Below are 24664 nucleotides of genomic sequence, written 5' to 3'. Positions count from 1 at the left end.
ACCAGCCAACCCTGCAGGTATGGCAAACCCCATTGCCCGACCCCGCCGCCAGCCACCAATACCACGCATCAGGGCCTCATCCTGGAACCTCACCCCAGGACAGATCTACACACTATACCGGCTGGACCGTGCAACAATCCTGCACATCACCGCCATGATTGAGGACAACATCAGCAGCCAAATTGACACCCCCACCGCCATTTATCCCCCCCCCCCCACCCTCCTGAAGGTTGTCTCAGTACTGCATTTCCTTGGCACTGGCACCTATCAATACACGGTTGGTGAGCTGCACGGCATATCACAACCCTGTTTCTCAAAAATCCTGGTACAGGTACAGGATGCCCTGTTGCGCCATGTGTCGGAACACATAGCCCTACCCCGCACCCTCCCCGAGGTCATTGCCACCAAGTTGGCCTTCCATGCCATAGCAGGCATGCCAAATTGCATAGGCGCAGTTGACTGCACCCACGTTGAGCTGACAGTACCACGTGCAATTGAGGCGGTGTTCCGCAATAGGAAACAGTATCACTCTTTGAATGTCCAGATGGTTTGTGATGCCATGCAACTGATTACACACTGCTGCGCACGTTTCCCAGGCTCATCACATGACTCAATGGTACTGGGGAATTCCACGTTGCCACGGTACATGGAACGCTATGCCGGACAAAGCACATGGCTATTGGGTGAGTACAGCTGACGATGCTGCAACCCTGTCGAAGTGGTGTGTGTGTGTCCAGCCCAATGAGCATTGTGAGTGTGCCGCTGTGACCGCACATGCATCACCCCCCTTCCATCTACCAAATACACAGCGGATGCCAAACATCATGAAGGAAGACATGACAGGGCACCACAATGTGCCCGTGCACACGCTGTCACAGCCAATCCCGTCACTGTCCCATGAACCTTGTGCCACTGCAGACACCCACACTCAATTGAAACACTGCCTCAAAAGGCACGAGAGGCGTGTAAATGAGACGACGTGTATTTACTACTTCCGTACAGTGGAGTCACTCTGCCATGTGTGGACAGCACTGCACCGTGACATGCACACAATCAAATGTCACCCTCAGGGCACAGTAAATATGCAAGTTAATGTGTAGGCCCATATCCAGTTAGCGACATACATCGTGATGCCCAAAACATACCTCCATACACTGCATGGTACATATGCATGAATGAATGATGACACAAGAATGCACAGCAGCAGATGAGGACATGATGCCACAAACACTGACATGTTCCCCCATCTACATCCCATGTAGGTGATGCGGGATATGCACTCACGCCATGGATAATGACACCTGTACGGAGACCAAGGAACAGGCATGAAGAGGCATACAATAGGGCACATATCCGCACACGTGGAATGATTGAGAGGACATTTGGACTGCTGAAGGCCCGTTTCCGCTGTCTGAGCAGATCTGGCGGATCACTGCTGTACAGCTCAGTGAAGACGGGTAAAATCACGCTCGTATGTGCCATGCTGCACAATATATGCCTGCACAGGAACATCCCAATGCCACCAGACGCAGATGAGGAAGATGGGGATGGGGATGGGATGGCACCACCTCCCCCTGGGGGTCCACATGATGGCCAGAGAGCACGGGATGCCCTGATTCGCATTTACTTTTGAGTCACAGCACATTCACAGAAATGCACGAACATGGTGACGACAATGAATTAATAGTTGCACTGCAAAATAAATGATCAATGTCCACACATGTATGTCTTGATTCGAAATGGTGATGTATTGATGTAATAACAACAGGGAAGGAGGTGCTTTGGTTCGGGAAGCTGTACACCTGGGGCCACCCACCACCCACACGTGCCCACCCCCACCCAGTACCCATTGTTCAAACCCCCAAAACTACCTACCCCACCACCCAAACGTGCCCACCCCTCTCACATCCTTGAAGTCCACATGTGTCCTGCACTGCCCCACACACATGCCATCACTTCCGTGTGCGCTTCTGTGCCTGTGCAACCTTGCCCGAGGGACCCGTTAGCCTACTCGAGCGCCTCCTTGGACTGGCAGTAGTGGAGCTGGATGGGGTGGTTGTGTTTGATTGCGCAGAATCTGGGATTGAGGGCATCCGTGCCAGATTTGCCTGTTGGCCAACCAACATGGCCTCTACAAGCCTGGAGGTGTGGTCGTTGCCCTCCCGCACATGGCGTGCAAGGGTTACTATAGTGCTCGCAAAGCGTCCGATGGACCTCAACAGGCGACGCACTGAGGCGCTGTAGCTCTCCCTCTGCAGCCTGGATTCCTCTAGCTGCCTCTCCACCAGCTGGGTGAGGGTAGCCTGCTGGTCCTCCATCCGCTGCATGCGGGCATTCCGTTCGGCCATGGATGGGGTGGGCGACCTCATGGGACTCCCCAGTGATGTGGGGCTGAACCCCAACTCATGGAAGTAGCCCAGGTCTTCAAATGTGGGCATCTCCCCCTGTGGCCCCGTTTCCGAGTGCTCTTGCGGGGCACTGTTATCACTGCAGGCCGCCCCCTCTGCAGTGCTGCTGCCTTCGGTGTTGTGTTGGGTGGCCATGATAGGTTCCCGTGGCACCTGTCTAGACTCGGGCAGTGTGGAGACGGTGGGGACGTCACCTCTGTAGTGGCTGGTAATGTGGCCAGAGGTGCAGAACTGCCGGCAGCATCCTCCTGTGTGGTGGCGGTGGCTTGTGTACTTGCCGGTGCAGATTGGCTGGCCTGTTGTGCAGTATCACTGTCACTTGAAACGGCTGTGGGGACACAAAGGGCATGCAATTAGTGTTGTTATGGTGGCAGATGGGTGCATCACATGCGTCATTAAGATTGTACATTGAATAGTGTTAGTCACATGCTTCTGATTGCTGGTGTATGCATTCTATGATATTGGTTGCCATGCGGATCATGTTGGGTCCTTTGGTCCACACATGCACTGCCAGGGGGGGGGTTGTTAATGGGTCCTTTGGCCCACACATGCACTGCCTGGGGGGGGGGGGGTTGTTAATGGGTCCTTTGGCCCAGTACTCACAAATGCATATTTACATGTGGCAATCATGTTTGGGCACTTACCAGCATCTGCAGGTGGGCTCACTCCTGCCTCAGCCTCCCCGATCACATGGATTCCCTCTAGGTGGAGGACGCTGCTGCAACGCTCCTCCCATGCTTGCAGCCTCAGTGGGGAAAGGGGTCCTCCGCCTGTCCCACTGCTGCGTTGGCGGTGCGTGGAAATGAGGTTGCGTACCCTCAGCCTCAGGTCGTCCCACCGCTTGTGGCAGTCCTTCACGCTCCTCACTGCCACGCCCACAGCGGTGCACTTGCGTGCAGCTTCGGCCCACACCTCCTTCATCCGCTGCTGTGTTGCACGCCGTTGGTCGGCGCTGAACAGCATCTCCGCATTGTCCACAATGTGCTCCACCAAGACGGTTAGCTCCGCCTCGCTGAAGCGCTGTTTGCGCTGCCTCTGAGCAGGAATCCTGGCAGACATGCTGGTGGTCCCTTTTGGCTTCTCAGAGTTAGGATTGTGCTGGCTCTGGATGGCAATGGATTGTGCTTTTATATGATGGCCGCCTCTCTGTTTCCTGTTTTGGCAATCATGGTATTTCCGGTTCCGTGTCCGTGGCGGCGGAGGCGGAAACGGGTTTTGCGCGACTTGTGGCTGCGTTATTTCCATTTCCGTGGGGTTTTCCGTGACGGCGGTAACAACGTTTCCGAGTCCGTGTGGTGCGCGCGACCGACAGCGTGTAATCGGACGGTTTTTCCGCAACCTTGCGGACACGGAAACGTTTTTACCGCCGTCACGGATTTTGCACGGTCCCGGACTGGCAGGTTGTAATGAGGCCCAATATCTCTTAGTTTATCCCACTGCTGACCTGGTTGAAGTGGACCGACTCTATGCACTCTGTTTAACTTCAGAGTGTCAGGCGATTACTCTGGGAGCAATAGAACAAATCGTTCCTGCAGTAGTTCCTCCAGCTCGTTGCCTTCAACACCTTCCTGTCGTAATTGCAGCCTCAAATGATCTTGTCTTGATGTGTTTTTGAGCTCTTTGCTTTTGCTGTCCAGATCGTTAACTTCCTTTTGAGGGCCCATATTGCAGTTCCTGTGTTGGGGGCTTGATTTTATGATCTCATTCATTGTTTGCTTCACCCTGTCCACCCTCCTGCCTAGTGCATTCAGATCTTGTTTTTTTCAGCCCTCCCACAATCCTCGCTACCCCATCTTTGAGGTCTGACATTTTGAAGGCTAGATTGTTTTGGATGTTTTGCAAACAGTCCTTTTGGTCTTTTTTTGATGAAGGCCATAGGGGAATCCACTCCGCTGGCTGGTCTCTCGAGTATGCAACATGCTGGGTGCCATCATCCCTGGTCGCCCTTAGAGACATTTGTCAATGCTATCTTTTTGCTGTTTCCATAGGGGGTTTTGACGACTTTTCTCATCAGAGCTATTCATCCGTTTATTTGGGGCCACTCCACATGATAGGCCAATAAATGGATATCAATTAATGCAGATCTTAGTAATCCTGTTCTTTATGGGGTGCATACCCACCACAAGCTAATCTAACCTCTTGAAAGGCTGTTACCTTCTCTATTTAGCCTGCCATCTACGTCAAATGGTTCATTCAGGCTTGTTATACTACCTTTTTCTCATGGGTCACACTCGCACTTTGCACTCATGTTAATCATTAAACCTTTGTGCCACTGGGATTCCTATTATGGGGTTGGACTTGTTAAGTATCTGGGCACTCCTCACTGCCCGCCTTCCACTTCTTTGCCCCTTGCCGCTGCGTTCGATTCTTACCTTTGCTTGGATTCCATTCTTTCAGCCAATACAGAGAGCTCTACGCATCCTATGTGGCCTTCTCGCCTCACCCAGCGTGGGCACGCCGTGTCCATGCGCCTTCCCACAGTGTCCACTGGTTCCTCCGGTGCATGCAGTGACCCTCCCACCCCTCCACTGTGCAGCTCTGTCTCCTGATCGACCCAGGGACTTCCTGCACTTGTATTGCACCAAAGACAGCACCCGGAATCTAGGCCACTGGCTCTGCGATATCTTTAAATCATCCGGTGGTCTAAGGGTTCTTCTGGATGGGGCTCTTGTTGTTCTGCTAAACTGTAGGCCGGCGCGTAGCACTTCAGTTATCCAAGCCTCTGTCCCCTTGTTGTAGGTATATCCGCGGCCTTTGGGATTTCCTGCTTGTGGCTGTCGTCGGTTGGCAAAGGTGGCGCCCACCACGTCCAAGTGTGCGTTTGAAGGCTCAATGCTACATTTCCATCTCTCGGTTCTCTGAGAGTTTCGGTGTCTTCTCAGCCTTAGTTCCTAGGCATCCAGTTATGTTTGTGCCTGCAGAAGACTTGTAGATTGTTAGGGGGACTCCGTTCTAATCTCCATTATTCGGAGCTCCACAGAGGTTCGACCATCTCGTCCTCCATGTTGGCTCCTCCCTCAGCAATTCGCTTCTTTTCAAGTTTCATTTTCTCTGATTCATGGCAATCCCCAGTTCACTCTTGCATACAAAGGGAGACACTTTGCAAAATTGTTGAAAGGAGGAAATGAGAATGCCACACATGTTAGTGAATAATGAGATACAATAGTGTATTTAGTGTAAGGAGTACTTTGAGCTGGATGAAAGGGAGAGACCTTGGTACTTTCAATTACAACATTCTCTTGTTAAAATGCTGTAATTGGATCTCTCACATTTTGTGAGTCTGATCTTCACCTTGTCTAGCCTTAGGTTATTTATCTTAAATTTGTATACACAGACATCACATAGAACATGGTCAAGAGCGCACACCTGCTTCATGGGCACGCAATATTTCGAATTTTTGCTGTATTGGTGGTGCCGTGCCCCGGATACATTGTAGCACTTTATTCAGGGAGAATATGGACTGTTCTGTAAGAGATGCATCAATTCACTTAATGTTTCAAGCTCTGGCTTTGTGGGAGCAGATGGTCACAGAACAGAGCGTGATCAGTGGCTATGCGTTCCCAAATAATCCCAAGCCTGTTTGTTGAGTTTTCAGGTTATGGGTACTGTGGCAAGCCCAGTGAACATGTTGTAACAGGGAATTGTATTAAAGAAAAGAAGAATTCCTATCCCTACCAACTATGATGGAGAGTTTGTTCCCTATGCTAGAAAGTAAAGAAAAAAGAGTGCTTGTCTCTGTCTTACAAAGGTTCTGTCCTCTGTTTCAAATCAGATCTGTCATGAGCTCTCCCTACCACTAATGACCTAAATAACAGGCATTTTATCTAAGTGAGTTTTGCACACTAATATAGGTGCTAGGTGGCTGGTCCCTGACTTCCACCCAATAATGTTGTGGGAGTCTCTCTCCTGCTGATCAGGCCTGCTCGATAGTTGAAATATCAGAAAAAGTTCTTATGATGTTCAGTGTCCAAAGAAAAACTTGTACAGTTTGTGTTTCTCACAAAGTGCTGCTTCCTCGATGAAAATGGTATTGTTTCAGGTTCTCTAATTCCTCAGCTCGGTATAAGATGACTGGCCCTCCAGCCCTTATAGTTCTGGGTTTGGATTCATCCCTTTTTACAAAATTCTGTATTCCAGCCCCCTTTGGAATTTGCCGCTCACTAGGCTTTATAACTGTTGTGAGGTTCACTCTTCTGTAGGCTAATTTCTGTTTCAACCCCTTGTGGGTTACCCAGCCTTCTAGGCTTTATGATTCTCGGGTTTGTTTCACCTCTTTGTTTGGTATTCTCTAGTTACGCCCATTTAAGGTTATATGGCTCTCCGGGCTTGCTAGTTCTTTTGCGTGGTTCAGCCCTCTCTAGGGTCATTTCTGGTTCAAACCTTTTTTGAGATACTCAGCCCTGCTAGTTCTTTTGTGCGGTTCATTCCTTTCTAGGGTAACTTCTGGTTAAACCACTTTTGGGATAGTCAGCCCTCCGGGCTTGCTGATTCTTTTTGCAGTTTAACCCCTTCTATGGTAGGTTCTGTTTCAGGGCTGTTCAGCACTCTAGGCTTTATGCTTATTTGGTCTACTTCGTTTGAAGTTCTCCAGTTTCACCCCACTTTGTATATTCGGCCCTCCAGGCCTTCTAGTTATTTTGTGTGGTTCACCCTTCTCTAGGGTAATTTCCAGAAACACTCTCTGCAAAGCTCAACTCCTTTTGGGATATGTGTCCCTACAGCGCCCCTGGTTCTTTTGTTCAATTCATCCCTCTCTAGGGTCATTTTTGGTTCAACCCCTTTAGGGATACTCGGTCCCCCATGCATGCTGGTTCTTTTGTGCGGTTCACCCTTCTGTAGTGTACTTTCTGGTTCAACTCATTTTGGGCCTTTCAGCCCTCTAGGCCTTATGCTTCTTTTATTTATGTTACTCCTTCGTTCACGGTTCTTTAATTTCCCCCCTCTTGGATATCCGGTACTTCAGGCCTACTAGTTTTCAAGTGCAGTGCATCCCTTTGTCGGGTGTTTCCAGAGACTGACTCTCGGAGGCTTCTCAGACCTTTTCGATGCCCTCCTTCTGTGACGCCCTCGGGCCCCATACCTGCTCTCCTGCAGCTTCTTCCTTCTCCTTCCTTCTGCATCTCCGGACTGCGGGTCTGTCGTCGTCATTGGGTCTTGTGTGTTGGTACCTCCTGCCTCTGCTCACAGCACTTCTGAGTCGGAATAAATGGACGCTGGTATGGGGCTGCCGCGGGACTCGTTCCCCCTCCGTATGGCGGCACTGAGGTTGGCTCTCCAACCTCCTGGAATTGGCAGCGTTCCGCGTGCTTGGAATTCTCTCCGCCCACCCCATTCACGCAATGTCCTGCCTCCAGGTTACCCACTAAAGGGGGGTGCGCTTTCTGTCAGCTCTTCGCACAGGTTGCTCTCCCTAGGGTGGGTTCTCCTGTATGTTTTGACACTGTTTAGTTCTTATATAACCCATGAATGTGTGGGACTCTGAATTCAAGTATGAAGTGGAAGCTGCTTGGCTCGGGGTGTTGTTGTCCCCTAACGGGGGGGTGGGTGGATGTCTACCCTCAGTGAGATCCTACTTGGCCTGTCCCATAAGAAATCTGTTGCATATCTGGCTCACCTCCCTGGTCCCAAAGGGGTTGGCTATACTTTGGGGAGAAGGGACAAACTCTTTGTATCTGTCACAGTATTTTGCATTGTCAAAATAAATCCAGAGACAACACAGCATAGCTAAGAGATTGCTGGTTGCATATTTAGTGTTAGCAGGACTTTCCAATTCTGGCAGGGTCCCTGAATTATCTTAATAGTGTACACAAATGTGGATCTTAATCATCAATCTATCGGGACCTATCCCTCCATTTTTATTTAATGCCTGGGCCCATTTCTAAACCTTGTAAGAGTACATAATGAAGACTTCAGTTGCCCAATATGTTTATAGGCTCTCAATTACTAGCTATTAAGGGATTTCCCCAGAAGAAAATGTTCGGCTTCTAGGATTAGCATTAGTGAAGAACCTATATGAAAGTCGCAGCTTTGTAACAAATGAGCTGGGGCTAAGATTATTGGCTATTTATGTCGGGCGGATCTCAGTATTGAGGTCACTCATTATATTTTGTATTGCTATTTCATGTTATTTTTGTTTTTCTTTTTTGTGTCCTGCAAACTGTTGCTTAGTCAGTGTGAAGGGTGTTTTTTTCTTTTTTTGGGTTAGTGGAAATACATAAACTTGATTTTCCAATCAAGTTATCTTATACTTTTCTTGTGATTCATTGGCTATTGTATTAACAAAATATGTCTAAGAATTAAATTGAAAGGTACAGAAGATGCAAGGTTGGATACCAGGTGTAGTAAAGGGGGGCGGGGGGGGGGCAATGGCCCAACAAGAGGGGACGTATTTGACAGATCATGATTACATACAAATGTATTATTCAGAAAACATTTAAGGGCCTAATTCACAGAATCGTTTTATAATGGCAAAACCCCATTGGAAAACGTTCTGTGAATTAGCCCTTTAGAGTTTTTAAATATGTTACAATATAATCATTTGTCAGTATTTGCCTGTATATGCTGGTGTTAGGGCAAATACGTATTGAAAACACAGGTGCTCCTTCAAGGAAAAAGCGGCGCTTTGCAAGTACAATCTTGACACAGTGGGGATGGATTTAATGTCAGGGAGTACTAATTGTAGGCAGTGAGTGAATGATCAAAAGGGATATGTAGTATATGCCAGATAAAGAGCAGAGGCTGAGCGATTAGAGCTGGCATGTCATGAGGAGGGTGCAGCAGTAATCCAGCCCATCGAGAACAAGAATGGATAATAGAGTTTGGTGGAGTGAAAGGAGAGTTGAAGATGGATTTTATGGATGTTAAGCCCATAAGCGATGGCTGTGGCAGTAATAAGCCGTTGTGGTTTCAGAATGATTTCAGAAAACCCTGTTTGCTAATCAGATTTGGAGAAGTTAAACATCGGGCAGCATTGTGCCATCCAGTGGTGTATGGCAGCCAGACAGTACGCGATAGGGGAAGATACCTATAAGTTAAAGTAAGGGAAGAAAAAAATTAAATGATAGAATGATAGGAAAAACCTGAAGAAAGATATGAACTTGCCAGGGGATGAAGTGTTTATAGTGAATAGGACCTTTTGGGCTTCCTTCTGATTCACCCATTCCGACTGTGATGCCTCCTCCGAAGTATTTGTTATAATATTGTCTGAAGCGTTATGGGTCTTGTCTGCAACATTATCTTCTGCTTTGGCACAGATATGGCCTATGTAAGACATTACATTGTGGTCCTTCTGGGACCTGCATACAGGTGGACCAGGAGGAAGGGGACCTCCGTAACACTCCCTGCAAAGAAACAAGAGTAGCAAATTAGGAAGCAGCTGACCTCTAGATGCTTTACTGAGCTGCACATCCTGCCTCTGGATAGGCGGTGATGAGAACAGGATAGTAAGAATATTATGCATGGTGTGAATGCCCATTGGATATTAATTCGGTATCAGTCCGTCTGGGTGCAAGCCACAGTAGCGATACAAATGTTACACAAAATGGGAGCATTTCCTGACAAATGCAGAGTGACTTTATAGCCGTAATGTAAGTAAGACTCCCTGAAAGTGAGATGAGATGTATGTTCACAAGCGTACTTGCCACACCTGAGGAATGCCCTCTGTAACCAACAACCGGCACATGTTGGGGTTCATGGGATGCTGAAGAAAAGAGTTTCGAGGGGATTGGGTCCTCCAACGTATTCCATATCTATGACAGGTAATGTCCACAGTAGTGCTGCTTCGGAAAATCTTTGGCGTCAGCGTCCTGCGTCGATGACATCGATGCGCCGTCCCCGAGGACCTCGGCCGACGTCACCTGATGTGATAAGTAGGACGCACGACGCCCATAGCCTCAGTTCCGTTTTTTTCCGTGAACGTGTTCGCTTCGTGAATCTCGGTACGCCTCGACTCTTTGGAGTTTGCTGTTTTCAATTCTCGGTTCGTTGAACCTGTCGGTTTTTTTGTGAAGACCTGTTCGTGGCGATGTCTACTTCGTCTTCAACCCTGCGTCCGGGCTTCAAGAAATGCGGGGACTGTGGGTCCAAGATGTCGGTCACGGACTCGCACGACGCCTGCCTCTGGTGCCTCGGGGAGGCCCACGATACGGACAACTGTATCGACTGCCAGTCGCTCACGGCAAAGGCCTTGCGGGAACGCAAGAAGAAGCTGTCAGTAGGCCGGGTGTTTTTGCCCCGGAAGTCGAGGTCTGCAGGGCTTTCGACGGATGACTCGAGGGGCGACTCTCCGCGTCATTGTCGGAAGTCCAGTGGGTCTCCTTCCAGGAGTCAGTCTCGCCACTCCTCCGTCTCTTCGAGGAATTCCCGGAAGCGCCGGCATCAGTCGCCTTCCCCGTCCTCTTCCGAGGACTCCGCCCGTCGGCGGGTCGCTTATCCCTCCATGCAAGCGACACCGGAGGAATGGGCTTCCTTCGGGAAGCAGATGCTAACATTTCTTGAATCGCAGGGCACTGGTCCGTCCGCGCCTCCGAGTGGGGTCGGTCGGCGCCGGTCGAGAGACACCGCTCGTACGCCTTCGGGCTCGGGTGGTCGGCACAGCTCACGGGAGAGGTCCCGCTCGGACAAGGGTAGCCGTTCTCGCCAAGCCCGTTCCAGGTCCCGGTCCTCGACGCGCTCGAGACCGCGTGATCCTGTGCCGTCTTCGAAGAAGACGTCGACGCCTGCGGCGCCGAGGTAGTCGACGATTTCTTTCGAGGCTCCGCCTCCGAGGGGGTCGTCGTCGGCGCCTAGGTCTTCGAGAGACACGCTCGGAGCTCCGGCTTCGAGGCCTGTGTAGCTGCCGGCGCTGCAGCTGACGCTGATTCGCTTGACATCATCGCCTTTTCTGTCGACGCCGACTCGTTCGGTGCCCTCTGCGCCTTTCGAGGCGGTGGTGTCGAGGGGGCCTGCCCAGTGGCACAGGATTAGCCCCTAGGAAGGCTCTGGCTAAGGCCAGGCACTGCTTTGGTCCCCAGGGGTCTTCCTCTCCCCGCCTGGAGTACATTTCAGAGGGTGATGAAGGCTCTGATGACAGCTTGGTTCCGGTTTCGGTTCCAGATGAGCTGATCTCGGGCCATAGCCAGTTTGATTGCCTGAGGCAGTCGCTGCATGATGCTAGTGGACTGGACACCTCTCCGGAGGTGGAGTTTTGTATGCAGGAGCCTGGCACTCATGCCGATTCTTCATATCGGCGCCTTATGTCTCGGGTCACCGAGTACTTGGGTTGGTCTGCTCCCCCAGGGGAGTTCATTCAGGATGATCTCACGGACATCCTTGATCTTGGTCCCCCCACTGACCCGGTTTTGCCGTTTCATATGGCTCTGCAGAGGAGGGTGGCAGTGAGTTGGACTGCTCTGGAGAGTCTCCCGGCAGTGGGCAAGTCTTGGTCGCGGAAATACCGTCCAGCCAGTAGCGACCCCTGCTACTTGTCTAGGCACCCCACTCCGGAGAGTTTGGTGGTGCAGGTGGCTACGGCCCCGGCAAAGCAGGCGTCGTATCCTACCATCCCTCCGGATAGGGACGACAAACGTTTTGACGGCTGGGTGTTTTCTTCGGGAGGTATGGCGCTTCAGGCGGCCAACTCCATATGTGCCTTGTCTCGTTTCACACACACTCTGTGGAACTGTGTTGCATTAGCGGCTGAACATATTCCCGAAGGGGACGAACGGGATGGTTTCCTTGCTATGGTTCAGGATGGCAAGGATGCCATGTGTGAGGCCTTTCAGTCGAGTTTGGACTTGGCAGATTGTGTCAGCCGGTCCATGGCGACGAGCACCGTAATGCGCAGGTTTGCGTGGTTGCGGAAGTCTGGGTTCGCTCCTGATGTGCAGTCCCGGCTCCTCAACATGCCCTTTTGACGGTGAACACCTTTTTGGCAGCAAGGCTGACGAGAGCCTTGAGAGGTTGCAGACCTCCAAAGCTGCAGCAAAGTCGTTGGGCGCTGCAGTTCGCCAACCTCCGCCTTTTCGTCCTAGGGGACAGCAATGGAGGGGAGGTTCCTTTCGCTATTACTCCTTCAGTAAAGCAAGGGGAGCTAACAGTCAAAGAGGCCATCGTAAGAGTGCCAGAGGTGGAAACAAAGGTACTCGAGGTGCCAAGGCCGCTCGGGCAGTTGCCTCTTTGCCCTCAGGCAATGCCGCAGCCGCTACCACTCAGTCATGAGGCCAGGTCCCATGGTTCGCCGGTTGGGGGGAAGGCTGGCGCAGCATCTTGTAGAGTGGCAAGCCATTACTTCAGATGTGTGGGTTCTGGAGCTCATAACCCACGGCTACTGTCTTCATTTTCGGCAGAGGCATCACGACAATCCACCAGGGAACCTCTCTTTGAAGAGTCCGGATGCGCTCCTTGCGCAGGAAATTCAAGCCCTGCTGGAGAAAGGCGCCATAGAACTGGTGCCTGTAGCGGAGAGGAACAAGGGATGGTATTCTCCTTATTTTTTGATTTCGAAGAAAGACGGGGGATTGAGACCCATCATGGACTTGCACGGTTTGAACAAACTCTTCAGGAAGGACAAGTTCAAGATGGTGACTCTTTCTCAAGTCCTCCAGGCCCTTCAACTTCAGGACTGGTTGGTGTCTCTCCACCTCAAGGATGCTTACTTCCATGTGCCGATTCATCCCAGGCACAAGAAGTACCTGAGGTTCGCCGTTGGCGACTCGCACTTTCAGTTTCGGGTCCTGCCGTTCGGGTTGACCTCCGCCCCGAGGGTTTTCACCAAGCTCATGGTGGTGGTGGCAGCGCATCTCAGGAAAGGGGGGGATTCACGTCTACCCCTACCTGGACGATTGGTTGAGCAGGGGGAGCTCTCCCGAGCAAGTCCTGGATCATCTGTCCGTCACCTGCCACTCCCTTCACAGGCTGGGCTTCTCCCTCAATTTAAAAAAGTCCCATTTGACACCAACGCAGCGGCTCCAGTACATCGGAGCAGTGCTCGACACGTCCCTGGGGCAGTGTTTTCCTCCCCAGGTGAGGGCTCTTCACATTCAGCAGATGGTGAACAAGTTTCAATTTGCCCAGGATCTCCCAGCGTTCAAGTTCTTGAGACTGCTCGGCCTTATGGCATCCTGCATTCTTCTGGTGCCAGAGGCTCGTCTGCGGATGAGATCTTTGCAGTGGGCACTCAAGCTCCAGTGGTCTCAGTCCTCCGGCAGGCTGTCGGACCCTGTTCAGGTGCCGCCCTCGGTAGCCCAGGACCTTCTGTGGTGGGCCGTCGAAGGCAATCTGATGAAGTGGGCCCCATTTTGGCTGCCCTGGCCGGAGGTGACAATCGTGATGGACGCATCCCTCACGGGATGGAGAGCTCATGCCAACGAGTTGACAGTCAGCGGTCGTTGGTCTCCGTCGGAGTCCAGACTCCAGACTCCATATCAATCTGTTGGAGCTGAGGGCCGTCAGGCTAGCCCTGAAGGCTTTTCTGCCGACTCTGCGTGGAAAGAGTGTCCTGATTCTAACGGACAACATAGTGGCCATGCACTACCTCAACAAAAAGGGGGGGCAGGATCACTTCCGCTGTGCAGGGAGGCGATGCAGCTCGAGTTCTGGGCCATCGAGCAGGAAGTTTCGATCTCGGCTGTTCATCTGGCTGGAGACGACAACGAGACGGCGGACGCTCTGAGCAGGCAGAGCACGATCTCTCACGAGTGGGAGCTGGCTCAGGAGATTCTCCTGGAGATCTTCGCCCTTTGGGGGACCCCTCATGTGGATCTCTTCCCCTCCAGTGTCAACCGGAAGTGCAAAAGGTTTTGCTCGCGGGAATTTCCTCCAAAAGGAGCCTTGGGAGACGCGTTTATGGTGGAGTGGTCGTTCCCACTGCTGTACGCGTTTCCTCCAGTCCCCGTCATCCCGCAAGTACTGCGGAGGTTATGGAGGTTCGGTTCCCGGATGATCCTCATGGCTCCGGTGTGGGCCCGGAGGACGTGGTACCCAGACCTTCTCGACTTGTCCATCTGCCCTCCATGTCGTCTTCCCTACCGAGACGATCTGCTCTCACGAGAGGGGGGGGTCAGGTTCTCCATCCAGAGGTCAGATCCCTCAACCTTCACGCTTGGCTTCTGAAAGGTTGAGGTATAAGGATTGGGACCTCCCTGAAGACACGATGGAGGTGTTGCTCTCGGCCAGGCGGCTGGCAACAAAGTCCCTGTACCGTTGCCGTTGGAGAAAGTTCTGCGACTGGTGCAGAGTTAAGAATGTGGATCCTTTTGAATGTGACATTCCCGGGGTTCTGTCTTTTTTGCTTTCTTTGGCCCACAGGGGCTTGCAAGTGGGGACCATTAAAGGTTACCTGGCAGCGCTGTCCATATTTAAGCGCTCGCCTGAAGAGTGTTCCTATTTTAAGATTCCTTTAATTTTGCAGTTTTTGAAAGGGCTCACTGTGTTCCCTCCATCACCTTTTCTGGTGCCCGGTTGGGATTTGAACCTTGTTCTTAAGTTTCTTATGGGTGCTCCGTTTGGGCCTTTACATTCCTGCCCTTTGAGGCTGTTAACTCTGAAAACTGTGTTTTTGGTTGCGGTTACTTCCGCTCGCAGAGTGAGTGAGTTACAGGCACTTTCAGTTAAGCCACCCTTCACTGTGTTTCATAAGGACAGGGTTGTCCTTAGAGTTCGTCCTTCTTTTCTTCCGAAGGTGGTTTCGGAATTTCAATTGAGCCAGAAGGTTGTTCTTCCGGCGTTCTATCCTCCTCCACACCCTGGTAAGGAAGAGGAGAGGCTGCATAGGCTTGATCCTAGGAGAGTGTTGAGCTTTTATATTTCGCGCATGTCCCGGGTCAGAGTGGACGATCAACTTTTCATTGGTTACGCTGGAAAGCGTTTGGGACAAGCTGTGAAGAAACAGACTTTGTCTCGTTGGATTATTTTAGCTATCTCCGAGTGTTACCGCTTGGCGGGTAAGGATCTTCCGGCTGGCTTGCGGGCCCATTCTACCAGGGGAGTGGCTGCGTCTACTGCCCTGCAGAGGGGAGTTCCTATTCGTCACATCTGTGATGCAGCCACCTGGGCTTCAGTACATACTTTTGTACGTCACTACTCCCTTGATTCCATCAGAGGGCAGGATCTGGCCTTTGGCAAGGCAGTCCTCTATTCCGCAATTTGATTGGGCATGCTAAATTTGCGTTCTAAATTCTTTCCCACCTCCTTGCTTGGTACTGCTTTGGGAGTCTGTCATAGATATGCAATACGTCGGAGGACCCAATCCCCTCGAAGAACAAGTTACTTTCTTACCTGGTAACGTTCTTTCGATGGGATGGTCCGACGACGTGTTCCATATCGCACCCTCCCTGCCTTCCCCGCTGCAGAATTTCTTTTGCGATTGCAGCTTGCGTTCCGCAAGGCCTTGTGTGTCTGACTGGCAGAAAACTGGTGGCACACGTTCTCGGAAAAAACTATAACTGAGGCTATGGGCGTCGTGCGTCCTACTTATCACATCGGATGACGTCGGCCGTCGGAGGAGGTCCTCGGGGACGGCGCATCGACGTCATCGACGCAGGACGCAGACGCCAAAGATTTTCCGAAGCAGCACAGCTGTGGACATTACCTGTCATAGATATGGAATACGTCGTCGGGCCAATCTATCGAAAGAACGTTCCCAGGTAAGAAAGTAACTTGTTCTTTCAAGTGAATGCCAGAATACCCCAGTTAAATGGTATTAATGTTTGTTAGGAAAGATTCCCATTTATGTGAAGTTTTCCCTCCAGTTGTGAAACCCCCCAAATTTCTGCTGCTGTTTAACACCATAGTCTGACTTTACCAGTGGAGCACAGCCTTCAGCTGCACTCCCCTGGGCTTTTCGCTCACTTTGTTATGGGGAAACTGACATGCCCTTAAAGACAGTCAGTACTGGGAGACTTTGTTTCCCTTAGTTCTTGTGAATGGTGCAACTTTTCTGCAACGTGTTACAAGTGCACAATGTACCTTACAGTACAGTGCGCTTGAGTCCTCCTGTCATTTCCCAAAATGGCCATGCCATGAGGTTCTTTGTCCTGTCCTTTGGCCATCTTGCCTCTTCACCTTCCCAGGTCGAGCCGACCCGGGTCAGTCCTTATTTGGGCATGCATTCTCCCGCAAAACACTAAGCTTTCGTGGACTTCTACATGCCTTGTGTGTGTGCTTCCAGGATGTGGGTGGAACTGTCTGGTTCCAATACACATCCTGGGTGCCAGAGAGTCTTGTGTGCTGTAAACGAGTGGGACCACCATGGTCGATGATTGGTCCACATATGGTGTGCCTGTATGTGAGCAGATCTCCCATTGAGTCCTCTTCATTGTGGTGCAAAGGAGATTCTGGATAAGAGAAGGCTCCAAACACCCATACCATGTCAATCTCCTGAGTGCTCGCTGAACGAAGGATAGGATCCAAGTATCCTGAAACTAAGAATCTGAGTTGAGGAACCGCTGGTGACCCACTGGAAGGTTTGGCACCCTGAGCCCACTGTTGTCCAATTGGACCCCTCTGCATCTGATCGAATTAGAAGTTCGGAGATGATGCTTCAACCCATTTGAATAGTGGGACCAACTATACTCGGCAACTTCATCAAACCCTGCTAGTAAGCCTTCTCAGAAGTGTCCCTGGGCCAACCAGTGGGCAGACCATCTTGTGCAGAACCTTTGCTCTGACACCGCAACCGTTTCAAGGACACCCTTGAAACTTGATACATCGCAGGCTCTATGTTCACGGTACTCTCACACAGAATTTCGTACACTTGGCATTCCCAGGTCGGAAGTAAAGAGAGAGCGCCCAAACCGGAGTAAACGCGGTTACCGTGTCGCTCAGCCGTAGTGACAAACTTCACAGGTGCCTTACTGCTGTACCCCCCCACCCCCCTTTGCCCTGAAGCCTGCTACAATGAAACTGGTCTGATCCATCCACCAGGAGCGTAGAAATTGCCACTGTCCCATTTGGGAATCATTGCTGTAACTTTGCCGCTGAAAGCTGCAGAGCTGCACAATTGCTGCATTTGAACCTGCAACCGAAGTGGACTCGACTGCCGAAATTTGGTCCGGAGTGCGCCAGGGGTCGGTGAGTACTTGCAACCCTTACCGGTGGCCCCCGGCGCATCCATCAATTTTTACGCACAAGTGGCCCCTGAGGGCCCCTCTCCTTTCCACAGATAGCCTGAGCTATCGAATTATTCCCAAATCCTGGAACCTGTTCTGCCCTCTTGGGGAGACCCTCCACGAATAGTGGGAACTTATTCTGCATCACCTCACCCACCTTCCTGAGATGCTACAGAAAAGAGACCCTGTTTTCACCCATCTGTATTACTGCATGCGCCAGCATTGCAAGTACATTTGAGAAATCTGCTCCCCTCTTCTTAGGGACTGGACTGCCTTTCAGTTAGGATTGTGATAACTGCAGAATTGTCTAAAGACTCTTTGCACATCCTGCTTCCTTTCCTTTTCGGGTTGTGGACCCATTTTGTGCATTAACCCTTTAGGCCACTTGGTCTTGTATATATGTATTTTAGTAGGATTGTGTTGGTTTAAAAGTATTACTGGTAATAACTACTGTGTTGAAACTCAAAGGCCTTGAATACATGTATTTGTATTTTTGATATATATACACCTGACTGGGAGTGATTTGTAAGTGTCCTTTACTCTGTCTGCTCATTGAGGTCCTTCAGTCACCCTCACCCCTCCTGAGATCTAGTCTTGACCGCCGCCAATGCTACCGTGATTGGTCTGGCTTGTCCAGAAGGTTACCCTGCCTTCTAAACCTCTGCCCACCAAGTCGGAGTTCAGAAATCCATCTTAACAATGTTTGGTAATATTTAAATTCTTTAATAGGATGTGTTTCACACATTGTGAACATAATTCAAAGGAAATGTAACAACAATTTTCAGATTGGTGATGTTAGCAGTGGTGGAAGGATTTTTCTTTGTACTGTTTAGTTTCCTGTTATATCAATGTTTTTGCCTGGGCAGTTTTCAGTCTTAGAAAATGTCCATGTGTTAGAAGTTGGTGTAATCATGTGTGTCGCAAGACATTTTAACATTTTTTGTGATGTAATGTTGTCTGTTAAAGCTCAACCTCTGCTTTTTGGCAACTTCCTGGTACTGTGTAGTCCTACACTTTGATTCAGATGAAGACTCCTCATTAATCCTGTCTTGTTACCGTATGTCCTTTCCTTAGACATACGGTAACAGTCCATTTTATTCTTAAGATTATTGTTTAGAATCTACTGGCACTAGCAATGACTTGATTTTTTTAAAAAAATGTGTATACACTTTCTTTTCGAAGAGCCTTTTGTGACAGAAGACCTCCCATTATATACATACATAAAACAGTTTAAAAGCACATTCATCAGATGCAAGACCAAGAGGGAAAGAGCTACAAAATATTTTCTTAAAAGCACATAAGTGGAACGCTGGTGACCTCACGTATGGCATCATCAGTGACCTCCCTGATACAGCAGATTACACATGCAATTAAGAGAGATGCAATATGTAAAAAGCATGTTTATGCATATAGTTGTGGATAAAAATACTGTCCGTTTACAACCATGGTATTCTTATACAACATATTTACTCAGGATTGAATGAGCATTTAGCATGATGAGATACTCTAGTACCTTTTATCATTCTGTTCTAAAACAGTCACATATGCACAGATGATATTTGGGTAGTACAATTGTGCACCAGCCAACAAAGGAATACAACATACAACAGAAGGAACAGTTTCCAAAATCAATGTATATTGACATATCCGACCACTTATTGTCAGTAAATAAATCAAAAGGTATGCTTTGACCATGTGTAAAGGTTAGGGCAGGTGGACTTCAAAGGTAATCCATGTTGATAAATATTGGGTACTTCCTCAACCCTTAAAAAATTGGTACTTAAATACTCCACATTTAATATTGACAACGACGCTATCACAGCCTCTAGTGAGGTCAAAACACTGGGTTTCTACCTGGATTCGACCTTTTCCCTTAATAAACAGGTTAATGCAATGGCATCCGCCACAGAATACAGATGCAAATTAATTAGAGCAGGTAAACCCTTCCTGTCTAACAAAAGCTGTATGACATTGGCAAGAGCTCTTGTACCTTCGAAGCTGGATTACTGTAATTCTCTCTACTTTGGGGCCAACAAGGAAATTATCAATAAAATCCAGCTCCTTCAGAACAACGCTTTCAGAGCAGCAATAGGCATCTCTAGGAGAGAACATATATCTGAAATGAGCATATCCAGCAACTAGCTATCCATACAAGACAAAATCCAGCTGAAAGTGGCCTCTCTCACCCACAAATGCCTAAATATCGCGGCACCCTCTTACCTTACCGAGAGAATCACCAGAAAAACTTCAATAAGACCATCTAGAGCAGTGAACATCAATTCCCTCCTGGTCCCTCGATTTAAACTCTCAAGAGTTGGAGGACGTAGCTTCCTGGTAAAGGCAGCCCAATTGTGGAACACACTACCCACTCCCCTACGAGAAGCTCAATCCTACAAACAATTCCGACAGAATTACATAAGACTGTTGGAAAATCCGAATTGTCGGCCTGGTATATGACTACCCTTTACACTTTCTGTATCACCCTGTACATAACAAAGCAATTTTTATATTGTACATAGTATCTTGCATGTTCTGTAAGAATTTATCACAATTGTACATAGTTTTCGTGCCTTAGCCGTTCTGTGCAATTTATCCTATCCGGATTGTATACTCTGTATCTTGTAAATGTTCTATGTAATTGTACTTTCTGTAACCAAGCAAGCTGTCTTATGCAAAACGCCCTGATACCTTTGGGTTTGGTGCGCGCTACAAGTTAATAAACAAACAAACAAACAAGCAAACAAATACTTTCATGTTGTGGGGGCACAGGGCTATCGGGACAGCCAAACTGAAGTCGCTAATGTACTGAACGGACAAAGGTGTTAATCGTTGTAGTGCTGGGATTTGTAACCTGCATTTCTGTTTCGATCACCTGGTGATTAGTTCTGCTAGGGGATGATCTCTCAGGAGCACAAAGATAGTGCGACTCACACCCAAATGTAAGGCGCCCACTGATAGGGGAACTATGCAATGTATGGCGCTTCCCAGGGTGGAAGTGTTACTGGGCACACCTCCTAATGTAGTCGTCAAGTGGGGATACTGGAGCTGGATAAGGATGAGAAAGGGATTGTAAGTATTGACTTGAAGAAAGTACAGACATATACCATTTAGGAAATTACTGGTTCCTTACCTAATTGCAATGTGATATCTTGCTTGTACATAGCAGGCAATGGAATAAAAAATAGAAAATCCCCAAAAGAAGCATGGTTTACCACGAGAGTTCATAAACCAAAAGGAGTTACCTCGAGCAGTATTGTATAGTGCTCTTAGTAAATGGGGGAAGTCTAAATACCTGAAAGTGGTTCCAGAAAGTATTCCTCGTAATGCGTAGCGTTTCCGAGCTTTTATGCCTTTGCGCAAACAGGCGGCATTAGTGTTGCTGGTTTTTCTTCCTGGTTGCCTACGTCATGCATTGTAAGGATGTGATGACGTGACAGTCCCTCTAATAGGCGTTGCACATCTTGGGGATGCCATTGGAGGTGGTTAAGGATGCCGTCCAGCAATGTATGCATTCTGGGATGCCTAGCAACTGTATATTTACATCACAACGTCCGTCTTCCTTTCGGCATTATTCTATGAGTATCAGAATAGTACTGCGGGTAGCGATACTGCGGGTAGCGTTCCCTGCTAATCCTAACAATTTCGCTGCATGTTTTGGACTAGGATTCCTGTGATCCCTCGCCATTGCCTATGCTGTGTAGGAATAGTTGAGAATGTAATATAAAACCTCTAGAGATCCAAAGGTTGCAAACTCCTGCTGTATTGCATCTGAAATTGTAGATGCTATGTGCAAGACTAACTTTCTGTAGTTATCCTACCTTATTTACAGTGCTTGACATGCATTTGGATCTTCATAAAAGACATGTCAAATTGCATTGGTGCTAGAATGCACTATATATCTTCAAATACAGTAACTAATATTTCTCCATGGCTGGTACTTACTTGCCAGTAAGGTCATTGAGGTGGCCAGAGGTGGTGTCCTAACTGATTTGTCATATGGTTTAATCACTCATGGCATCTGACATCTCCCTAAGAGATGTCGTCAGTGTGCTTGAGTGCTGCACAGTGAGGGTCACATAGTTAAGGTGGCGTAGCTTCCAACACCTGCTGAATTTCAGGGGTTTGTTTCATTACATCAGCACCGTAAAGTCACTTCAACTAAATTGTTTTACACTGAGTTTCAAGAGCTTTCTTGCACTGAACATATTCACCTTAACTGTCCTTTTTAAATAAATCCTTTTCACTGAATTTACAGGCATTTGTATATCTACCACCACCTATAATTCTGTCTTTTCCTTCTTTTGCTAACATAACTAATGTCATATCTTTCTTATCAATATGTGTTATTCATCTACGCAATGTGGGGTTAATCAAGTATTTCATATTTTTATTGTCCATTAGGTAAAAATTGATTACTAATGGTGCACTGGGAAAAAGGAGAGGGAGGTGGGGGTAATGCAATGGATTACTAATGGGATAGTGGAATGATCTAAAGTGAGGGAGGGGTTAATAGAAAACTGGGATAAGGAAGAGAGAGGTGAGGGTAATGCAACGCATTATTATTGGGATGAGGAAGAGGGGCGTGGGGGCAATGCCATGGATTACAATTGGTAACAGGATTTAGAAGGGAGATGTAAGGGTAATGACATGGATTACTATTGGGTACTGGGAAGAGGGATGTGGTAGTAATAGCATGAATTACTATTTGGGTAGTGGGACGCAAAAGTTGGATGTGGGGATAATGACAAGGATTACTATTGGGGTACTGGGATGAGGAATATGGATGCAAGGGCAGTGACATGGGCTACGTTTACGATACTGGGCAGAGTAAGAGGGATGTGGAGGTAATGACGTGTTACGTTTGTAGTACTGGAACAAAGAAGTAGGATGTGGGGCTAATGGCAAGGATTAATCTGGGTACTGGTATCGGAACTGGAAAGAGGGATGTGGGGTTAATGACATTGATTAGTATTTGGGTACTGGGACGAGGAAGAAGCATTTTGGGGTAATGACATTGATTGTGTTTGTGGTACCGGGGCAAAGAAGTGGGATGTGGGGGTAATGACATGGATTATGATTGGGTACGGGACGAGGAAGATGGATGAAGCAATGACATGATTACTATTGGGATACTTGGACAAGGAAGAGGGATGTGGGAGGAGTCATCTCATGGAGTACTATTGGGGTACTGGAATGAGGAAAAGAGATGTAGGGGCAACAGCAAAGATTACTATGTGGGTACTGTGATGAGGAAGAGGGACTTGGGGGTAATGACATGGATTATATCTGGGGTACTGTGACAAGGAAGTGGGATGTGGGGGGGGGAATGACCTGGATTACTATTGGGTATTTTGATGAGGAAGAGTGAGGTAGTGGGCGACTATGATGAAGAAGTCAGCAGTTGGCTGGTGCTAGTGGGCTATTGTGACGAGGAATAGTGTCATGGGGTAGTGGGGGACAGTGACAACGAATAGTGAGTTGGGAGTAGCGATAAGGAAGAGTTGGGTTAGTGAGGCACTGTGATGAGGAAGAGTGAGGTGGTGGCAGTTGGCGACTTACGAGGAAGAGTGACGGGGACTGTAACGAGGAAGAGTTTGGTGGGCTAGCGGGAGACTATGATGAAGAACAGTGAGGTGGTGGTAGTGGGGGACTGATGAGGAAGAGGAGAAGGGATAGAGGGGGGACTGCAAATAGGAAGAGTGAGGTGTGGGTTGTGTGCTACTGTAACGAACTACTGTGTGGTGGGATAATGACATGGATTACTATTGGGGTACTGGATCGAGGAAGAGGGAGGTGACAGTAAGGAAGGACACAGCATAAATTGGACGTTTCCCCTGTGGGAAAACAAATAGAAATACACACACTTTTTTAACCCTTTATAACGTTTTCACCATAACATCGATTTGCATGAAATGTTCCTGGTGTGCGGGGTCCCAGCTACACATCTGGGTTGGACAATTTTGTGCTGTTCTGTCCTACGGCTCAAATGTTATTAGAAATCAAATTCTCTAATTTACTATGGGTGATAGGTTTCACTTTAACTATATAAAGTGATGAACGAGATTTTCTATAAATGATAACATCACTTTCTTCACTTTGGTGATCTTTTATATGGCGGAAAAGGGGACGGAGAGGCGGGGTGTGATGGCTGCAATTAATCCTGTACCTAAGTAATGTTCCTCCTGGCACTTGCAGTGCCATCTTTTGTTGCTACGTTTCTAAAAAGGACCGCAGGATATGTTCACATGTGTAGTTTATTGTAAAGCCTACCACAAGTCCAAGTGCATTTCGTATAAGAGAAGGAAGTCTTACACTCATGCCTGATTATTGTATGTCAACTCCTTTTCTTTTTGTCGCTTTTTTTTTTTTTTGCTAGCATTTATGATCTCGCATTCAAGCCGGATGGGACCCAACTGATTGTTGCTGCAGGAAACCGAGTGCTGGTAAGAGATCCATGTCTGTCTGTGTTGGTTGTGGGGATTCATTATGAGGGAGAGAATGTTTTGGAATTAATTATTCAACCTGCTTATTTGATCAATTTTAATGTTTTGTGTATGTTGTATATCTCGGTGCTGCATGTATTGGCCTTGAAAGGATGAAGAGCTGAGTTGACTCTGCTATTATTCACAGATGTCTGCTGCAAACGCTTAACTCGCCGAATGATCTTGTCAGCTAAAGATTTGAAGACTTGTATGCATGCAAATTATAAATGTAAATTATCTATTTTCTTAGTGCACATATTTAATTGCCATATATTTGGGAGATCTTTGTTGAACCCTTTCTACTACTAGTGTCAACACTAAAAATTCAATTCATGGCTATTGGAAAATATATTTTCTATGATTATCACCTGTGGCACTGAACGAAGCAAAGTGTTTCTGCTGCCCCCTGTACTCTCAAGGATATGAAATAATCTGTTCATCTGACACCACAATTATAAATACTCTACTTCATCAAACCTTAGTATTGGAAAATAATTGTCTATCCCTCGAGGTCTCGGAGGAACATGCTTTTATCGCATAGCGGCGCAGGATAACAGACACACTGCTTCATAATCTTGCCTGCAGGACCTCTTTTTGAGCTGCCTTGCACACTTATATTATCAAATATCTGTGGGGATGGTGCACAAATGGGGACAGTCGTTCTTATTCCAACACAAGTTCTATTTTT

General features: G+C 48.4%; 1 protein-coding gene across 4 annotated transcripts in view; it reads left to right on the top strand.

Annotated features, from left to right (window-relative positions):
• IFT122 (intraflagellar transport 122) overlaps nt 1-24664 on the top strand; it is a 1464758-nt gene that overhangs the window by 13893 nt on the left and 1426201 nt on the right. For all 4 annotated transcript variants that reach the window (XM_069643447.1, XM_069643448.1, XM_069643450.1 and 1 more), the window contains exon 2: nt 23871-23937. In XM_069643447.1, the coding sequence (XP_069499548.1) occupies nt 23871-23937 (67 nt within the window). The remainder of the gene's footprint in view (nt 1-23870; nt 23938-24664) is intronic.

This window comes from Ambystoma mexicanum, chromosome 2p (assembly GCF_040938575.1).
Source record: "Ambystoma mexicanum isolate Mex_15411 chromosome 2p, UKY_AmexF1_1, whole genome shotgun sequence".
Lineage (NCBI taxonomy): Eukaryota > Metazoa > Chordata > Amphibia > Caudata > Ambystomatidae > Ambystoma > Ambystoma mexicanum.
This window is presented reverse-complemented; position numbering and strand designations above follow the sequence as displayed.